The sequence below is a fragment of the Thermobia domestica genome, chromosome 15 (assembly GCF_964235325.1).
Source record: "Thermobia domestica chromosome 15, izTheDome1.hap1.1, whole genome shotgun sequence".
Taxonomy (NCBI): domain Eukaryota; kingdom Metazoa; phylum Arthropoda; class Insecta; order Zygentoma; family Lepismatidae; genus Thermobia; species Thermobia domestica.
Genome location: NC_137468.1, coordinates 86,739,539 through 86,757,744, shown reverse-complemented (window position 1 = coordinate 86,757,744; position 18,206 = coordinate 86,739,539). Strand labels below are relative to the sequence as shown.

The window sequence follows — 18,206 nt, the reverse complement described above, 5'->3', positions numbered from 1 at the left end:
CAAACGAATAATTTCTTTGAAGAATCTTTCCTTCAAAATTGTTTCTTTATCGGACTGACTCATTACAACGAATAATCACCTAACACTTCCCGAAACACTAACACACGCGTAGCCACGACAAGAGAGACGCACCTGCATACTTTACAAAGGCTCCGAACAGACTGAGAGAAAACAAAACAATACTTTCCCAGTAGGAGCAAGTCCGAACTTGCAGAAACACTGTTAACTGATCCATTTTGGTCAGAACTAGTTTTAACTAGTAAAAACTGTATATGATTCACATTATATAGTCTTTTTCGTTAATTCCAGAATTACCTAACTAACATAGTAAATTCTAGTATTGACTAGTTAATACTAGTTCTTTCAAAACGGCTTTGAGAAAACTAGTTTTAACTAGGAAATTCTAGTTTTACCTAATTTCGGGTTCTGACGGTAACACATATATATATATATCAGAAGCTCTGGGAAATATAATGGTATGTAACATTTTCTAACTTTCGAATAAACTGGAAAAAAAAAAAGTTTAATATTTCTGCGCAATGCAATGCAATAGCACAAACCAAACAAGATTCCCTTGCCAACTGCAGGCACATTTCCAAAATTAAACTACCTATATACTGTTCTGTGGTCCGATCCCAACCCATTCCACCTAATTATTCAATTTCACCGGAAGTAGTACTTACCTTTATGTTCCCTGAGCCGTTGTAGGATTCTATATATATATATCAGAACAGTGTTTATCTCTGTACGGTACCGGTATACATATGTAAAATGAAAAATGAAATTTTTGAGTTTTACGTCCCACGGTTATGCCGGTTAGGCTAAAGGAGACGGTGATGATGAGAGATGAATGAAATGATGGAATGAAGAAAGTGGGAGGAAACGGGAGAGCCCCGAGAAAACCCACGCACACGGTGTTTGCCCACCACAAAGTTCACTTGGCGGGAGCAGGGTTTGAACCCGAGACCCCAAGCACCAGAGGTGCATATGTAAAATGTATGAAGTAATTTGGAGAATAGCGCTGAGAAAAACATTGGAATCTGCAAGGAAAGTACAATGCAGTGGTGCCCCCCCTTATGTCCATGACGCACCCCCCCCCCAATTGTCTATCCGTAGGTGTTCTTCCATGAAAAAATCTTCTTTTCGATTAATTTTACCCCCCCATCAAACATATTTATATAGATTTTAACCCCCCTAAATATTTCAATGACGCAGTTTGCGTCATAGACCCCCCTTGTGGGCACCCCTGTACAATGTGTGGGGAAGCTCAATCATCTAGATCCTGTCTTAGCTTTATCTAAATCACAAACAGAAGTCAAGTGACATTACTTGTGTTTTCCGTACTTTTTGTTTAGCAATTTCGTCACCAATCGTAGTAAATAAAGAAAGTAATCGAGCAACAAACAGATAAAGCAAAGAGACCTGTTTCTGCTCGCTTGATTCTACGAGTGATAACATATTTTGTCCAGTTTTAGATATATTTTGGTCAGTGGTACTGTTGAACGATACAACCATGGTCAGCAGAAACCTTGGAATTTCACGAATATGGCTAGTTCTTCGGTTCTTCTCGCTGCAAGATTTATGGGAACACAGGAGACGATTGCCACAACTAATTTTAGTGGCGGCGTGCAAACAAATCACAAGCAAAAGGTAAGTACTCACTTTTATTCTTAAAGATACATAGGCCTATCTACGGTATGTTGCATGTTGGGGTGTTAAATAACTCATACCGGTACTGCGTCATTGAAAATTCAGGTGGGACATGAGGAAATTAATGAAACATTTCAAGTTAGTAGCAATCAGTGGCAGTCCTTAAGGGAAGTCACACCAGCAAAAATTCGTTTTATTTCTTAAATCTAAAGGAAGAATATTTAATACATTATGTACTAATTCTTGTGTGTAAGTTTTGTTCTTTTAGCTTGTTGTAAATTTAAATTTTTAGAGATGCAACTTCCCTCATGCACTTTTTACAACAGCAATACGTTTTAATTTAAGTCGTACGCGGGAAAAAAAAGGGGGATCGAGGAAAGGAATCGTAATGTAAATTTAAGATATATCAAAAAGTACGGGGTGGGACATTGAAATGAGATGATGGTCACCACAGCTGTGTTCTTTTATCACCCCAGATTGGACTGTACGATATTTCGATATATTAATCAGTCGATATTCTCAAATATCGAAATATCGGTTTTGAGAAAAAATACTGACTAACATATATTGATATTTTGATGTATCGATCAAGTTTCGATACTTTGTTATTATTGATTTTCGAAGTTCTAATCCGAATATTGCACAGCCCAGCCCTACTACTATAATTATTTCTTAATCAGTATCAAATACATTGTCAGTAGTTTTGAGTTTTCTAGTATCGGTTTACTTGTTCACCATAACAGGCCCGAAACCAGCTATAGAAGTTTGGGGGCATGAAAATGTTAGGGGGGCCAAGTCATTAAAAATTATCTTACAAATATCTAAATTGTGTTTTTTGAATTAATACGGTAATAGCATTTTGTGTTGATGTCTGGAGGGGTCACGAAAATTTTAGGGGGCAGGTCCCCTAGCCCCCTCTGATTGCGGGCCTGCACCAAAATAAGCAAGAACAGTAAAAGAAATTCAAAAGAAAATTCCTTATTACAGTGCAATAATCACGAAAAGCAGACTAATGCCATGGTTAAAGAGAGGAAATCGGAGAGAACTGTTTCTGTGAATACGGCAAGTGTCGCAATGAACTTAGAGAACTGGCCCAGCCAAAATGTAAAATGGGGCGCGGTGGCTCAGTGGTAGAGCGTTCACCTCCGGTGCTTGGGGTCCCTGGTTCGATCCCAGCTCGCGCCGTGTGGACTTTGTGGTGGACAAACACCGTGTTCGTAGGTTTTCTCGGGGTTCTCCCGTTTCCTCCCACTTTCTTCATTCCACTATTTCACTCATTTCTCATTATCACTGTCTCCTTTAGCCTAACCGGCATAACCGTGGGACGTTAAACTTAAAGATTTCATTTCATTTTTCCAAAATGTAAAATCTGCGGCCCAGCCAAAATCTCTCTCTCTCTCTCTCTTCTTCCTTTTTTTATGTTTTTTTTAGGATATTAATATCCAAGAAACGTGGGTTCCTGTCACCACGGCATGGCGCGTCCTCAGGTTGCGGATCGAGGAGAAGGCCTCTAGATATAGAGGTTAGCTGCGAATATAGTGAATAAGCAGTCGCGGACAGACGACTAGGAGTGATCCTCCAGCTTGGGGGTTTGGGTAAGGCTAACACCCTCATCCTGTAAAAAAAAAAAAAGGTAGGGCTACTTGTACAGAAACATTCACAAAAGCCTCGGACAAGGACTGATAACTTGGCACGACCTCAGCAAAAGAAAATGGACATGAGATTTGGAACATGGAATATTAGAAGTCTTTATAGGACAGGCGCGTTAAAATCTGTAACGAATGAGTTAGAGAAATACAGGATGGATCTAGTAGGAGTTCAGGAAGTTAGGTGGGAAAGAAATGGATCTGAGAATTCCGGAAATTTTACGTTCTTTTATGGGGAAAGCAATAAAAATCACCAGTTAGGAACAGGGTTTTTCGTTCACAAACGAATATTACCAGCAATTAAACGGGTTGAATTTGTTACTGACAGACTTTCTTTTATTACTCTCAAGGGACGGTGGTGTGATATTATTGTTTTAAATGTACATGCTCCAACTGAAGATAAGGGTGACGATATAAAAGATAGTTTTTACGAAGAAGTGGAACGGATATTTGACCAACTCCCGCGATACCATATGAAGATTCTATTAGGGGATTTCAATGCGAAGATAGGACGAGAGGATATTTTCAAACCGATTATAGGAAACGAAAGTTTGCATAAGTAAAGTAATGACAACGGTGTTAGACTCGTGAACTTTGCAACATCCAAAAACCTAATCGTGAAGAGTACAAAATTCCCACATCGCGACGTTCATAAATACACTTGGACATCACCAGACGGAAAAACACATAATCAAATTGATCACGTTTTAGTAGATAGAAGAAGGCAATCTAGCATAATTGACGTCCGGTCGTTTAGAGGGGCTGATTGTGACACTGATCACTACCTGGTAGTAGCGATAATACGGGAGAGATTATCGTTCAATAAAGGTAATATTCAATGTCCGAAAACGGAGAGATTTAATTTAAAGAAATTAGAAGAGAGCCAGGTAAGAGAGGAATACCAGATTGAAGTTTCGAATAGATTCTCGGTTTTAGAAGACTCGGAGTGCACTAGTGTTGAGGATACTTGGATTTAAATTAGAGATAGCATTAAAAGTTCAGCAATAGAAAAATTGGGACACGCGGAAATACGTAGGAACAAGCCATGGTTCGACCAAGAATGCATTAAACTAGTAGAGAAGAGAAAACAGGCAAAATTACGGTGGCTACAAAATCCGAATGAAATAACTACACAAAATTTCGCAGATATCAGGCGGGAAACTTCCAAAACTTTTAGAACAAAGAAACGCGATTTTTTGAAAGCTAAAATTAAGGAACTTGAAGATAATAGTAAAAATAAAAATATTCGGGACATGTATAAGGGGATCAGCGAATTTAAGAAAGGCTATCAACCTCGTGCTTATATATTAAAGAAAGCTGAAGGAACAGTTCTCACTGATACGGATAGCCTCTTAAATAGATGGAAAGATTTCTTTGACGATTTGCTGAACACGCAGCAAAAAACTAATGTGCGTGGAGAAAAGGAGATACACACCGCAGAACCGTATATTCCAGAACCCAATCGAATAGAAGTAGAAGCCGCTATAAAGAAATTAAAGAAACACAAATCTCCGGGTGTAGATGAAATTCCGGCTGAGTTAATTTTAGCTGGAGGCGAAAAATTGTGGAACAAGATACACAAACTCATTCTCCTTATCTGGAACAAGGAAGAATTGCCACAAGAGTGGAAAGAATCAATCATTGTTCCAATTCACAAGAAAGGCGACAAAACTGACTGTAATAATTATCGAGGCATTTCTCTTCTGTCAACATCCTATAAAATCCTTTCAAATATTCTATTAGCAAGATTGACCCCATACGCAGATGAAATTATTGGAGATTATCAGTGCGGATTTAGACGAAATCGATCAACTATCGACCAAATATTTACCATTCGCCAAATACTCGAAAAGAAGTGGGAATACAATACCCCGGTACATCAACTATTTATTGATTTTAGAAAGGCTTACGACTCGGTTAGGAGAGAAACATTATACAACGTTCTTACAGAACTTGGAATACCGAGAAAGCTAATTAGATTAATTAAGATATGTTTAAGTGAATCCCAAAGTAAAGTCCGGGTAGGAAAATTTTTCTCCACGAGCTTTCACGTCGAAAATGGCCTGAAACAAGGAGATGCGTTGTCGCCATTATTATTTAACTTTGTGCTGGAATACGCCATAAGGAAATTCAAAGATAGCAACCAGGGCCTACAATTGAATGGTATTCACCAGGTTATGGCATATGCTGATGATGTAAATTTAATAGGGGATGATAGGAGAACAATAGAAAGAAATGCAGAGATCTTATTAAACTCTTGCAGGGACATGGGTTTAGAAGTAAATGCAGAGAAAACTAAATACATGGAAGTGCGTCGGGACCGTAATACGGCAAATTGTGGAGGCGTTAAAATATTAAATAATACTTTTGATAAAGTGGATACTTTCAAATATTTAGGGTCAATATTAACAGACGAAAATCATATTCACGAAGAAATTAAATGTCGACTAAAAGCAGGGAATTCGTGTTACTATTCGGTTCAAAATCTCTTGTCGTCGCGAATTCTGTCGAAGAATTTGAAGCTTAGAATATATAAAACGATAATCATGCCTGTTGTTCTGTATGGTTGCGAAACATGGTCGCTTACTCTGAGGGAAGAACATAGACTGAAAGTATTTGAGAACAGGATCCTGAGAAGAATATTCGGACCCAAGAGGAACGAGAATGGGGAATGGCGGAAACTTCATAACGAGGAACTACATAGTTTATACGGTTTACCCAACATTGTTAGGGTCGTCAAGTCTAGGAGGCTTAGGTGGGCAGGTCATGTAGCCAGAATGGAAGAAAGTAGAAACGCTTTCAAAGTCTTGACTGGAAGACCCATAGGAAAACGACCATTAGGAAGACCTAGGCGCAGATGGGAGGATAATATTAAGATGGATCTCGAAGAGATAGGAATACAAAGTAGAAACTGGATCCAATTAGCTAAGGATAGAAGTCAGTGGAGAGCTTTTGTGAACGCGGCACTGAACCTCTGGGTTCCATAGGCCATAGAGTTAGTTAGTTAGTTAGTTAGTTAATATCCAAGAAATCCTTACATTATAAAAACGAAATTGTTAATGACATCAATGTCCATATTGTAGCAGACAAAGTGGATCAGTGGTTAAGAGCTTATCCTCGGTGCCAGAAGTTTCTGATCCCATCCTAATCCACACGAATTTTTCTCGGGGTTTTTCCCAGGGTTGTCCGGTTTCCCTTGAAATGCTCATTCCATCTATTCTTTCGGAGCCATTCACTTCCATTAATCACCAGTCTCCTTTCACCTAACAGATGTAACAATCTTCGGACTGTAAATTAAATATTTCATTCATTTCACTATTCATGTGGTTATCACAGCCGTACTAAACATTCAATAGCTGTAAGTAAAATTTTAAAATGTATTCTAGAACTGTTTTGTTACTTTCGCAACGCTTTCGGTATTTTTGAGATTCAATATGGCTGAGACAATCGTATTCTCATCAGAAATTGGTGTTCAGGCACGTCATTCCTTGTCAATGTGACTTAATCATTTCATTCATATTTACCGTGTAGAAGAATCTTATTAAGACCTTTATCTGGAAAGTATATTACTTTATGACGAGTAAAACTTGTGCGTTTAGGAAAGAAGAGAAGAGAAGAATAGTTCCATCCGAGTACTGTTGTTACCGATGTGTTTAATGTTGAAATTGCCCTGGGTTGACAAAATGACTAATGAAGAGATGTTGAGGAGGGCTCGAGAGGTAAGAGTCATACTCGTGAGAAATACTAAAGAAAAAAAGCCACCTGGATAGGTCACTTTCTGAGATACATTGCATTTATTAACACCATCATCGAGGATGCAGTCGAGTGGCCCATGGTAGCCAGTAGTAGAGTGCTCACTTTTGGTGCGTGGGACCCTTGGTTCAATCCCAACTCCGCCAAGTGAATTTTGAGGTGAACAAACATAATTCTCGGAGCTCTTTTGTTTCTTTCTACTTTCGCTATTCCGCCATTATCACCCAACTCATCATCTCTTTCTGCTTCGGTACATAATCATGGGACGTTAAACTCGAAAGAAAGAAAATTATCGCATTATTTTCTCTAAACTGACACAAAAACAAAAAGAAGAGTGAGTCTAGTTGGAACTAAATCCTTGACTGCGCATACCTAAGGCAAGCAGGCTTATTTGTCTATTGCGGAACACTTTTAAAAGTAAGCAAAGAACTCTCGAAATAATTATCTTTTCATAATCGCATACATTCTTCTTTTTCATAAGTTCAATACTCTCTTATTATCGTTTCATAACCACATATAACAACTGTGTCACTTCCGATTTCCTTATAAGAAACCCTTACAGGTATATATACTGTATCATTCATTATTAGGATATCATTGCTGGAGAACAGTTCGAAAGCATTGACCTGTATTTCGAGCATAATGACAGTATTTTTCTGTTAATCTGTCCTTGATAACTAGTGTTACTTAATTAGAATTGAATGAAAATGATAACTGGCCGATTTACTATATGATTTTGTTGAGGTCGATACACAGATAGATACACACAATCCTGAAACCAGTGTATCAACGTGTAATGTATTCTCTGCAATCTACCTAGGTAAACTTTGAAAGCTATGAGACAAAATGTAGCGCTACTTTCAGTGGCGCTATCGGAATTTGTTCACATGTGAAGACACTAAGCCATAATTCCTCTGAATAATAATGTTTAAATATGACATAAACTATTTAGCTATTCTATGATTTCATTTACTGTACAATTTAAGTTTTAAACTTAAATATGCTTTATTACAAACAAGTTATTTTAAAACATACAATTAGATATATTTTTATATATATGTACTGTATGTATAAGACACCGGAAAACAGTTCCATCCCTTTAGAACAGTGTTATATAACCTTTTTTTCTCGCTTACCCCTAGACACAGTTCGCCATCGAATTGTATACCCCTGAATCTGTTTAAAGAAATTAAATCGAAATGAACTTATTAAATCTAATACAAGTGTTTTGTTGATTAAAAAGAGGGACAAACAAAGACCCAACAAAAGGACAATCAGAGTACCAAAGTAGTAGTCCCCCCCGTATGGCCGAATGACTCATCCTCACTCTCTTTTACGACCGGGATTTTTGAACTTCGTTCCCTTTTACGGCTAAGATGAGTGCTTTGGTACCTCGATTCTGATTGGCTGAGAGAAGTCACGTGACGTTAGGCCCCGCCCACGCGGGAAATTCAAACTTTCAGGTCACGTGGTATGACGTCATGAGTCACCCTGCGGGGAAATCCCTCATTCTCTTTTATGACCGGGATTTTTGAAATTTGTTCCCTTTTACGGGTAAGATGTGTGATTCTGATTGGTTGACAGCTGTCACGTGATCTTAGACCCTGCGATATTTGAAATTCGTTCCCTTTTACGGGTAAGATGAGTGTTTATGATTGGCTGACAGAGGTCACGTGATCTTAGGCTCAGGGATTTTTTAAAATTCGTTCCCTTTTATGGGTAAGATGAGTGGTTTGGTACCTTGAATTTGATTGGTTGATAGCGGTCACATGATCTTAGACCCTGGGTTTTGAAATTTGGGTATCCTCTTTGATGAGTACTTTGGTACCTCGATTCTGATTGGCTGATAGAGGTTACATGATCTTAGACCCGCTACACGCTGAACAGGTCACATGGTATGACGTCATGTTTTACCCTTGCGGGGAAATCCATCACTAATTCGTTTCCTTTTACGGGTAAGATGAGTGCTTTGGTACCTTGATTCTGATTGGATGATAGAGATCACGTGATTTTAGGTCCTAGGATTTTTGAAATTAGGGTGTCCTTTCTGATGTATACTTTGGTATCTCGATTCTGATTGGTTGATAGAGGTCACATGATTTTAGACCCATCACACGGTGAACAGATTACATGGGAAAACCCCTCACTCATTTGTTTCCTTTTACAGGTAAGATGAATGTTTTGGTACCTCAATTTTGATTGGAGGATAGAAGTCACATAATCTTACCCTCACCCCAATGCTAGACATTCAGAGTGGTATGACAGTGATCACCCTCGACCTGGATTTTTTTTAATGGTTATCCTTTTTGGTACCTTAAAGTTCCCGTGGAGGGTTCAACCCATCCTTAAATAACCCTTTTATGGTATGATATTGTACTGAAGTTTACATTAAATATTATCGTTCTCTCTTTGACAGATAAGATGATTCTTACCTTGATGGAGATCCTGTCCTTGAATTAGTAGCCTATGTCTCTGGAAGTAACAATGGTGAAAGAGGGGTGTTGCTTGTAGATTTCTTATAACACATTGTTGTGAGTTTAAGCGATTTATTGCTCAGTAAGCGCTTCATTAATGGAAACAGTGTTGCCAGATTTTTCTTACCTAAACTGCTCCGATTCTTTTCGAAACGGTTCCGCAGAGTGCAAGAAATTTTAAACTAAAAAATTTTTTCGAACTAAAAAAATTTCAAAACTAAAAATTTTCGAACCAAAAAAAGTTTGTTACTAAAAATTTTGAAACAAAAAAGTTTCAAACAAAAAATTTTCGAACAAAAAAAATTTTGAAACAAAAATTACAAATAAATTTCAAACTAAAAAAATTAAACAAAAATTTTTCGAACTAAAAATTTAAACAAAAAATTTCGAACCAATTTTTAAAAATAAGTTTCGTACTAAAGTTGTAAACCACATTTGAAAGTTTTCAAATCCAAATTTTTTCGAACTAAATTAAAAACCAAATTTTGGACACTAAAAAAATTCTTTAATTATTTTTCGAACAAAATCATGTAAACCAAATCTTGGATATATTTTCCACCTTAAATTTTCAAGATTACCATTTATTTGAAAACAAGTGTTCAGGGTTTCAAGAAATAATAAAACATATTTTTTTTCAACTTGTTGTATTTTAACGAAAGGTATGTGCTCTTCCTATACATGTTTATTAACATAATAAATACAGGATCTAGTTTAATGAATATGTTGGACGTGTCATCATCTTCGAATGTTGTAGACGTATCCTGTAAAGAAAAAAGAAGAAACGATGGATTACTTTAAGAATTTCTTTTTTTCTGAAACAATAAAAATGAGTCAATATTGATAAGAGAGAAATAAAACTTACTCGTAAATGATGGATCTGTTTAGGCTCATCTTCCTCCTCGGGTACATTTCATCCACTGATGGATGTTTACGAACTTTTTCTGGGTACTGCATTTTTCTTGGTGTTGCAGCTTTATGGTCAAGGTTCCTCCTTCGGTACGAGATGACTGCATTTCTTCCACTGATGGTGATGTTGATGATTTATGAACTCTTGTGGGTACTTCATTTTCTTCTTGGTGTTGCTGCTTTGTGGTTAAGGAGAAGAAAAGGAAAAGGAAAAAAGAAATGGCGGCCTTATTGGGTATTTACAGTTTTTTCTTCTTCATCTTCTTTTTCCAGTTCCATCTTCTGTTTTTTAACGTACCCGTACGGAACCGTATCATACGAATTGAATTCTTTAAATCGACGTTTTGTGTACTGGATACTGTACATTTTTTCTTCTTTGCGTGTGACGATGGTATGGTCTTTGGTCCTGCATATCTTATGGGGGATAGTGATGGTGACTTGTCCACGGCATTGATTTGTAATCATTTCTTTTAGCGTATTGAAATTTAATTGTTGTCCTGCATTGTAATTTAATGTAAATCCTCTAATTTTGCATATGTAACTGGTGACGTTGGTATCCGGATTGTATATTTCTAGGCTGTAATTTTTTGGTCCTCCACTGACAAATGTTTTGATGTATGCTCGTGGTCCGTAAGACTCCATCTCATTCGATAAGCATCCCAAGTACGTTGAAGGTTCAATGGTTGGCTCCCCGGGCTTCTCCGTAAATATCACAGAATCCGTGTCGAAATATAAAACACGTTCCTGCAACATTTCCAGGTACTTGTACAGTTCCAGGCGTGCCTGACATGTTGTAAATGCACCTAACACGACATTGGTGTTTCGGTTTTGAACAGGCACATGTTCATTGTACTCCCAGAACGCATACAACATCGTATCATTGATGGGTACAATTTGATGGAGTTTAATGTCGGGGGAAGTGAGTTTTTCATAAAATTCTTCCGGCCGGTCAATAATTGTGGTCTGGCTAAAGTTTGATCTTTGGCAAAGCTTTCCCCATAATGAGTTCAAACAGAGCTTAGATAAACTTCTTCGTGCAGGATTATTTTCAATTTTGGACCGATCCAATGCAATACCTTCACGCTCCAGGACGGTTTGTATGAATTTTGATTTGTCTTCTTCGGTCACACAGGAACTAGGCCAGCCAGACGCTTCCATTTTTGATTTTAAAAATGTATTGATATATTCCGTGAACAAGCCACCTGTTTTCGTGATGGGATCATATTGTTCAATGTCATAGTCCCAAATTTCAAAAATTTCCACTGGTTGATATCCCAATTCTATTGCTTTCTGGATTTCATATGATACCCATGTTCCAGTGAGGCATCGCTCCTGATCGTTGTGCGTACACGTTGCTGTAGGGTCTGGGTTCATTTCTTCGGCACACGCAGCACACAGTGGAAAGAGTAGTTTCTTGTTACATCGGTAAGGCAGGAGACCATGATAAAGATGGCGACTTGGTAATATCGTCATTTTGATTAGACCATTGACTTTATTTATTGGTGGTATATTTTCATCACCCTGTAGATAAATTCGTGGATGGCCTACCGGGTATTTAGCACACTTATTTACATAAGGATAAAGCGAGACAATATCGTAATATTTTATTACTTCCCCCGCTTTTTCATCGACTTGGTGGTACAATTTCACGCAATTGGTCCTTCCTCCAAAAAAGCTATCTCTTGGATTTAATGGTCTGCGGTTCATGTACGGGTGATTCTTCAGATACGTCGCCATTGCAGGATTTTGTTTTAAGAACTGATTAAATTCGCACTCCCACATTTCATGTACAATGTACCCCAATTCACGCAGTCTTGCATTTTTTCTTTGCGTTCGTTCATAACGGAATTCCATGGTGTCTTCTGGATTGCTGTAGATGGGCTGATTACGGCCTGTAGTAAAACATACTTTACACCCGTGGTAAAAGCAACCGGCATGCTCGTAGACGTGCTCCTCTAACGTCTCAGGATCTTGGTAGTAACCATCAACATGGAATCCCGCAATAAACACTTCTTTTTGTCGGGCCGCATGTAAGATTTGTTTTTCTTCGGTTTTTTCAATGTAGGCCAGCCATTGCATTGCAGCGATCGATTGGGTACTTCTCCATCGATAGCCATGTGCCGGTAGAATTCCAATGGTGTTGGGTTTAAGGAAATTCCGGCGGAATACTAAATTAGAAGCACTGGCAATCGTGATCGTCTCCAAGAAGGGATTCACTTTGGTTTCTGTTTCAAATGACGTCATAAACGAAACACATGCTTGTCGCAGTACATTGACATCTTGAATACAATACTTGAGAATTTCTTTCTGGAAATCAAACGTATCATTACGATGATCGTTGTACCACTGCATGAACTTGTTCCTGTCTTCGACGGCCATTTCATCTGCACCATAATACTTCGTTTCTGGAAGTGGTCCAATATACGATTGATTCTCCTTGGTGTTGAAGAAATGCGGGAAGTAGCCTTTGGTTGCGGGTAAATTGAACGCTTTTGACAATTTACTTAATGCCATAGGTAGGAAGTTCAACGAGTCAATGAACGTCAGATTATTCAACGTTAAACTCAGTATCTTGGTCCCATTTAATATGACGTCAGGTCTCCATTGGCATTGTTCTACCATAGCCTTTAGGATGAAATGTCCATCGTATCCCTTCGAGTTGTGCGCGACACAGAAAATCCTATTTATATTGGGACGCCGTTCCCGCAAGTACTGAAGAAAATCATAAACTGGATCCTCTCCTTGGAAAATATGCTGGCGCTGACCACACGTACTGCAAGACTGCTGGATATTATTGTTTTCAACACATGCATAACATACTTGTTCTGCAACCAATAAATTTGGAATGTGTACATACGTATTATCGCCAATATTCGTGTCCTGCATAGATTCTATATCATAGAATATCAACAAGGCTTTCTTTGCGTGCATGAGTGAAGGAACACCAGGTTTCAAGCATTGTCGATCAGGAAGCATAAAACATTGATGCGATCCCGGAACAATCTTCTTACAAACATTGCAAAAGATCTCATTACAATCATGATGTCGTTGTCCTGTATGCACAAAAGAATATACTCTGTAACATCTAGTACATTGCTTCACCATTTTGCATATAGGTTCCCCTTGATGATATACAATATTACGATGATTATTAAAACATTGTTCGCCATAAAATTGCCGATTGCAGTCTTTGCATAATATTGGCGTTTGATTCTTGTCGCATAGAGGTCTCTGTAGACATTTGGAGCACGTTACAGGACAATTTTTCACATGTTCATTGCGTTTACTATACTTTTTATGGCACGCCTCACAGTAGAACTTGGTTGCAAAACAAGCAGTTAAAGATTGGATGATGTCAAAATGGCCAGCCAAACAAATCAAATTTATGGGAGTGCGATTTTCGTCGTTCGGTCCCTCGTACATGATATCACGGCCTGTGAAACTGGTATACACAGTAATTTTATATTCTTTGAGGTATGCCTGGAATTGTCGTATTTCATTTACACTGGCACCATGATCCAAATTGACTCCTGCATTTGCACATAACGCATCGACTTCATCGTCCACAATACATTTCGATTGACGCTTATACTGCTTATAACGTTGCACATCTACATTCTTGTATGCCTTCAGGCCAATAGCAATAACAAGGGCGTACGCCAGGCACTTTGAATCTTGATTTTGTACACGTACAATCCCTCGTTTGCTACGTAACAATTCTTCATTTTGAAGTACTCCTTGCCGCAAACCGCCATAGCCACGTGGAATATCCACACGATGAAAATGAACGGTGAATGGCTCGTGCAGGAGAAATGCATTGTTACTTTGTAACACTCTTTCGAATGAGGCCCACATCGTTTCCAGTGTCAAGTTTCGGGCTTGGCGAAAACTCACCCAAAATGGTTTATTCGTGTTGCGTGGCGATATTACTGATAAACCAACCATCGCCTCATCGTCGACATTGGCTAACAAATGGTCCAGCATTGCTTGGAAACTGTTATGTACATACTGTATGATATCGGTTCCTACGGGCGGTGCGTTGAATTGAACTTCGAGCATTCTGCCCTCGATGTTAAATCGTCTATAATGACGAGTGATTTCATTGCGAACAGTAAAACACGATTCGGCCATGTTAATGAAAGGAGAAAACAAACAAACAGGTACAATTACGGTAAAACAAATATGTAATGGGAAAAAGGAATTGAGCAGCGTGAATTTACTACAAAAGAAAAGAAGAAAGAAAAATCTTAATCACCTGATAAACAGGAAATCATAACGTTTATGATAAATTCTTAACTAAACAATTCATGTAAAGGTCCTGAGTTTGATTCCTGGCGGTGACGTTCAGAATCTCATTATGAAAGCATATGTACTAGAAATCAAAGTTTTTTTAAAAAATAATTATGTTACTGAAATGAGTGTTTTATTGCTGTCAAACTCGAGAGCACTACATCGGCATTTAACTGACCTACCATTCTATAGTGATAAAAAGAATGCATGAAATGAATGAATGTTTCATCAGTGCTGAGATGTGATAAAGTACGCGTCAGCATTTTTTCTACTCACAACGACCTTTAAATGATGCGTTTGCAAGTTGAAGAGATTCATCGAGCATTAACGATACACATACGTAATTGTCGAAACAAAATCTGTATAGCGTATTTTTTTATTATTATTGTGACTAAGCGGTTAGCGTACATGGTTCGGACGTGGAAGGTCCTGGTTCAAGCCTCGGTGGGTTTGCTTTCCACGTCAGGGGCATGTCAAGCCTTTTCTGTAATTTAATATTCTCACGCGTTATCATACATTCTTTTCAAAACTAAGCTAAATGACTGACGTACACCTCATAATACATAAACGTACATAAATCGTCTATAATGACGAGTGATTTCATTGCGAACAGTAAAACCCGATTGGACCATGATTAAAAAATGAAAACAACAAACAGGTACGGTAAAACAAATATGTAATGGGAAAAAAAGGAATTGAGCAGCGTGAATTTGAGTTGATTTTTTGATTTTTTAGTTTAGCGTCCCTTTCAGCAGCGAGGCTATATGAGACGTGGACCTACTGATTAACGTGAAATCCGAACCACATGAGCTCCCGCCGGGAATCGAACCCTGGTCTCCCACGCCAAAGGTACGTATGCTAACCGCTTAGCCCAGGAAATCATAACATTCATGATAAATAATTAACTAAGCAATTCATGTAAAGGTCCTGAGTTTGATTCCCCTGGCGGTGCCGTTCAGAATCTCATTATGAAAGTACGTGTACTAAAAATCAAAGTTTTTTTAAAAATAATTATGTTACTGAAATGTGTGTTTTATTGCTGTAGCATGTAACTGACCTACCATTCTATAGTGATAAAAAAGAATGCATGAATGAATGAATGTTTCAACAGTACTGAGATGTGATAAAGTACGCGTAAGCATTTTTTCTACTCACAACGACCTTTAAATGATGCGTTTGCAAGTTGAAGAGATTCACCAACCGTTAACGTAACACATACGTAATTGTCAAAACAAAATCTGTATAGCGTAAATCTTTTTAACCACATATTCATGCACTCGTGGCTAAGTGGTTAGCGTACATGCTTCTAACGTGGAAGGTCCTGGTTCAATCCTCGGTGGGTTTGCTTTCCCACATCGGATCGCTGTCAAGTCTTTTCTGAAATTTAATATTCTCATGCGTTATCATACATTCTTTTCAAAACTAAGCTAAATGGTTGACGTACACGCCTCTGGCCTTGGTTCAATCCCGGGGCGGTTGCTCGAATATCACGTTAAGCTGAAGGGGTCGCTAATGCTTTTAAAGGGAATCGAACCATATTATTCTCAGACATAGTTTCTAAAATTTTCTAATGCATTCTTTTCAAAACTAAGCGCACACATTTTTCTGGCCATGGCTCAATTCCCGACGGGCGCTCGCTGAAGGGTCGCTAAACCATATCATTTCTCGTGCTTACTTCTAATGTGTGGGGGGGGGGTTCCTGATTCGTACTTCCACTTTCCCATTCCACTAATTCCTCATAGTCTAAATATTTCGTACTAAAAGTAAAACACTGTATTCGTGATCCGCCCACAAATGATTTTCGAATCTTGTGTGACAAATAAAATCTCACTGAACTTACCTCAATTCAATGAATAAAAAATCGGTGCAATGAAGCTTAAATGAAAACACTTTTAAAAGGAGATCTTCTTCACTCGATAGTTGAGAGCGATGTAGGATTTGAAAAATGAAATTTAGATTTTTATTTAGGTCGCTGCGAAAACGATGTCACCGTCAGCCAATCAGAAACGAGGAAATTTATAAAATGACATCACAACGAACCAATCAAAACGCTCGCTTTTCGTCATGAATCACGAACGAAAACGATGTGTAACAATCGATCGTGACGTCATTCAAGTTTCTCAATAGTTACATCATATAGTATCACAGTTCTGAACCCAAATGCTTTCTGTCAGGATCATGTCACTACCTGTCGTAACTGTGACGACATTTCATTTTCCTCATATTCCATACGAGAATGTCAATGTTTGCTTTTTTTCCATGAATCATGCTGACACGTTCGTAGTAAAACAAAAAGTAATGCGATCCGCTGACGTTTGCATTTTTTCAATCATATGTGCTTCTATGTCGTCACACAAAGAAGTCTATCAGCATTTTATTTTAATCCACGTTACACTGTCAGATTTATTTTCTTAAAGTATATGTGTATCCTTTTCAAGAACCATGGTTCGAAACCCACCAAGATCGATTAAAACCGAATTCATTCATAGCTAAGCGGTTAGCATACACATCTTTGGTTTGAAAGACCTGAGTTCGATTCCTGGAGAAACATTTCTTAGGATTTTTCTAAAACTTGTTTCAATTTCTAGTTCGAAAATTTTAAAAGTTTAGTTCGATAAAAAGTTTGATTTGAGAAGCGTTACACTGTCAGATTTATTTTCTTAAAGTATATGTGTATCCTTTTCAAGGACCATGGTTCGAAACCCACCAAGCATGATTAAAACCGAATTCATTCATAGCTAATCGGTTAGGATACACGTCTTTGGTTTGAAAGACCTGAGTTCGATTCCTGGAGAAACATTTCTTAGGATTTTTCTAAAACTTGGTTTAAATTTCTAGTTCGAAAATTTTAAAAGTTTAGTTCGAAAAAAAAGTTTGATTTGAAAATTTTTAGATGTGATTTACATCTTTAGTTCGAAACTTTTGTTTTAAAAAATGTTTTACTTCGACAAAATTTTGTTTCAATTTTTTTAGTTCGAAATTTTTTTGAAATTTTTTAGTTCGAAAATTTTTTGGGTTCGAAAATTTTAGTTCGAAAGTTTTTAGTTTAAAATATTTTTCGAAAAATTTGTGTTTAAATTTTTTAGTTCGATTTTTTTTTTGAAATTTTTGTTTCAAAATTTTTAGTTCGAAAATTTTTTGTTTCAATTTTTTTAGTTCGAAAATTTTTTGTTTGAAAATTTTTGTTTAAAATTTTTTAGTTCGAAAAAATTTTAGTTTAAAATTTCTTGCACTCTGCGGAACCGTTTCGAAAAGAATCGGAGCAGTTTCGGTAAGAAAAATCTGGCAACACTGTTTCCATTAATGAAGCGCTTACTGAGCAATAAATCGCTTAAACTCACAACAATGTGTTATAAGAAATCTACAAGCGACACCCCTCTTTCACCATTGTTACTTCCAGAGACATAGGCTACTAATTCAAGGACAGGATCTCCATCAAGGTAAGAAAGCTGGTAATCATCTTATCTGTCAAAGAGAACGATAATAT

The 18,206-nt window shown here is 37.6% G+C and overlaps 2 protein-coding genes across 3 annotated transcripts in view; one reads left to right on the top strand and one right to left on the bottom strand.

The window, feature by feature from the left end:
- The window catches only part of LOC145671122 (facilitated trehalose transporter Tret1-like), a 478,763-nt gene that overhangs the window by 319,493 nt on the left and 141,064 nt on the right, over nt 1-18,206 (top strand). The window contains exon 1 of one of the 2 annotated variants that reach the window (XM_081739915.1): nt 1,472-1,650. The exons of the other annotated variant lie outside the window; for it this stretch is intronic. Within the exon in view, the coding sequence (XP_081596041.1) occupies nt 1,514-1,650 (137 nt within the window). The 5' untranslated portion in view covers nt 1,472-1,513. Of the gene's footprint in view, nt 1-1,471; nt 1,651-18,206 lie in introns of those variants that run through there. 2 annotated transcript variants of the gene reach the window in all.
- LOC145671868 (uncharacterized) lies at nt 10,162-13,116 on the bottom strand. The gene is made up of 2 exons (XM_081741093.1): nt 10,386-13,116; nt 10,162-10,284 (listed from the first exon to the last, which is right to left on the bottom strand). The coding sequence occupies exon 1, from the start codon at nt 13,049-13,051 to the stop codon at nt 10,658-10,660; it is 2,394 nt and encodes a 797-aa protein (XP_081597219.1). The 5' UTR covers nt 13,052-13,116; the 3' UTR covers nt 10,162-10,284; nt 10,386-10,657.

Excerpts from the sequence above, each read along its gene's own strand:
- LOC145671868 (XM_081741093.1), bottom strand. The coding sequence starts at position 13,051 with ATGGTAGAACAATGCCAATGGAGACCTGACGTCATATTAAATGGGACC.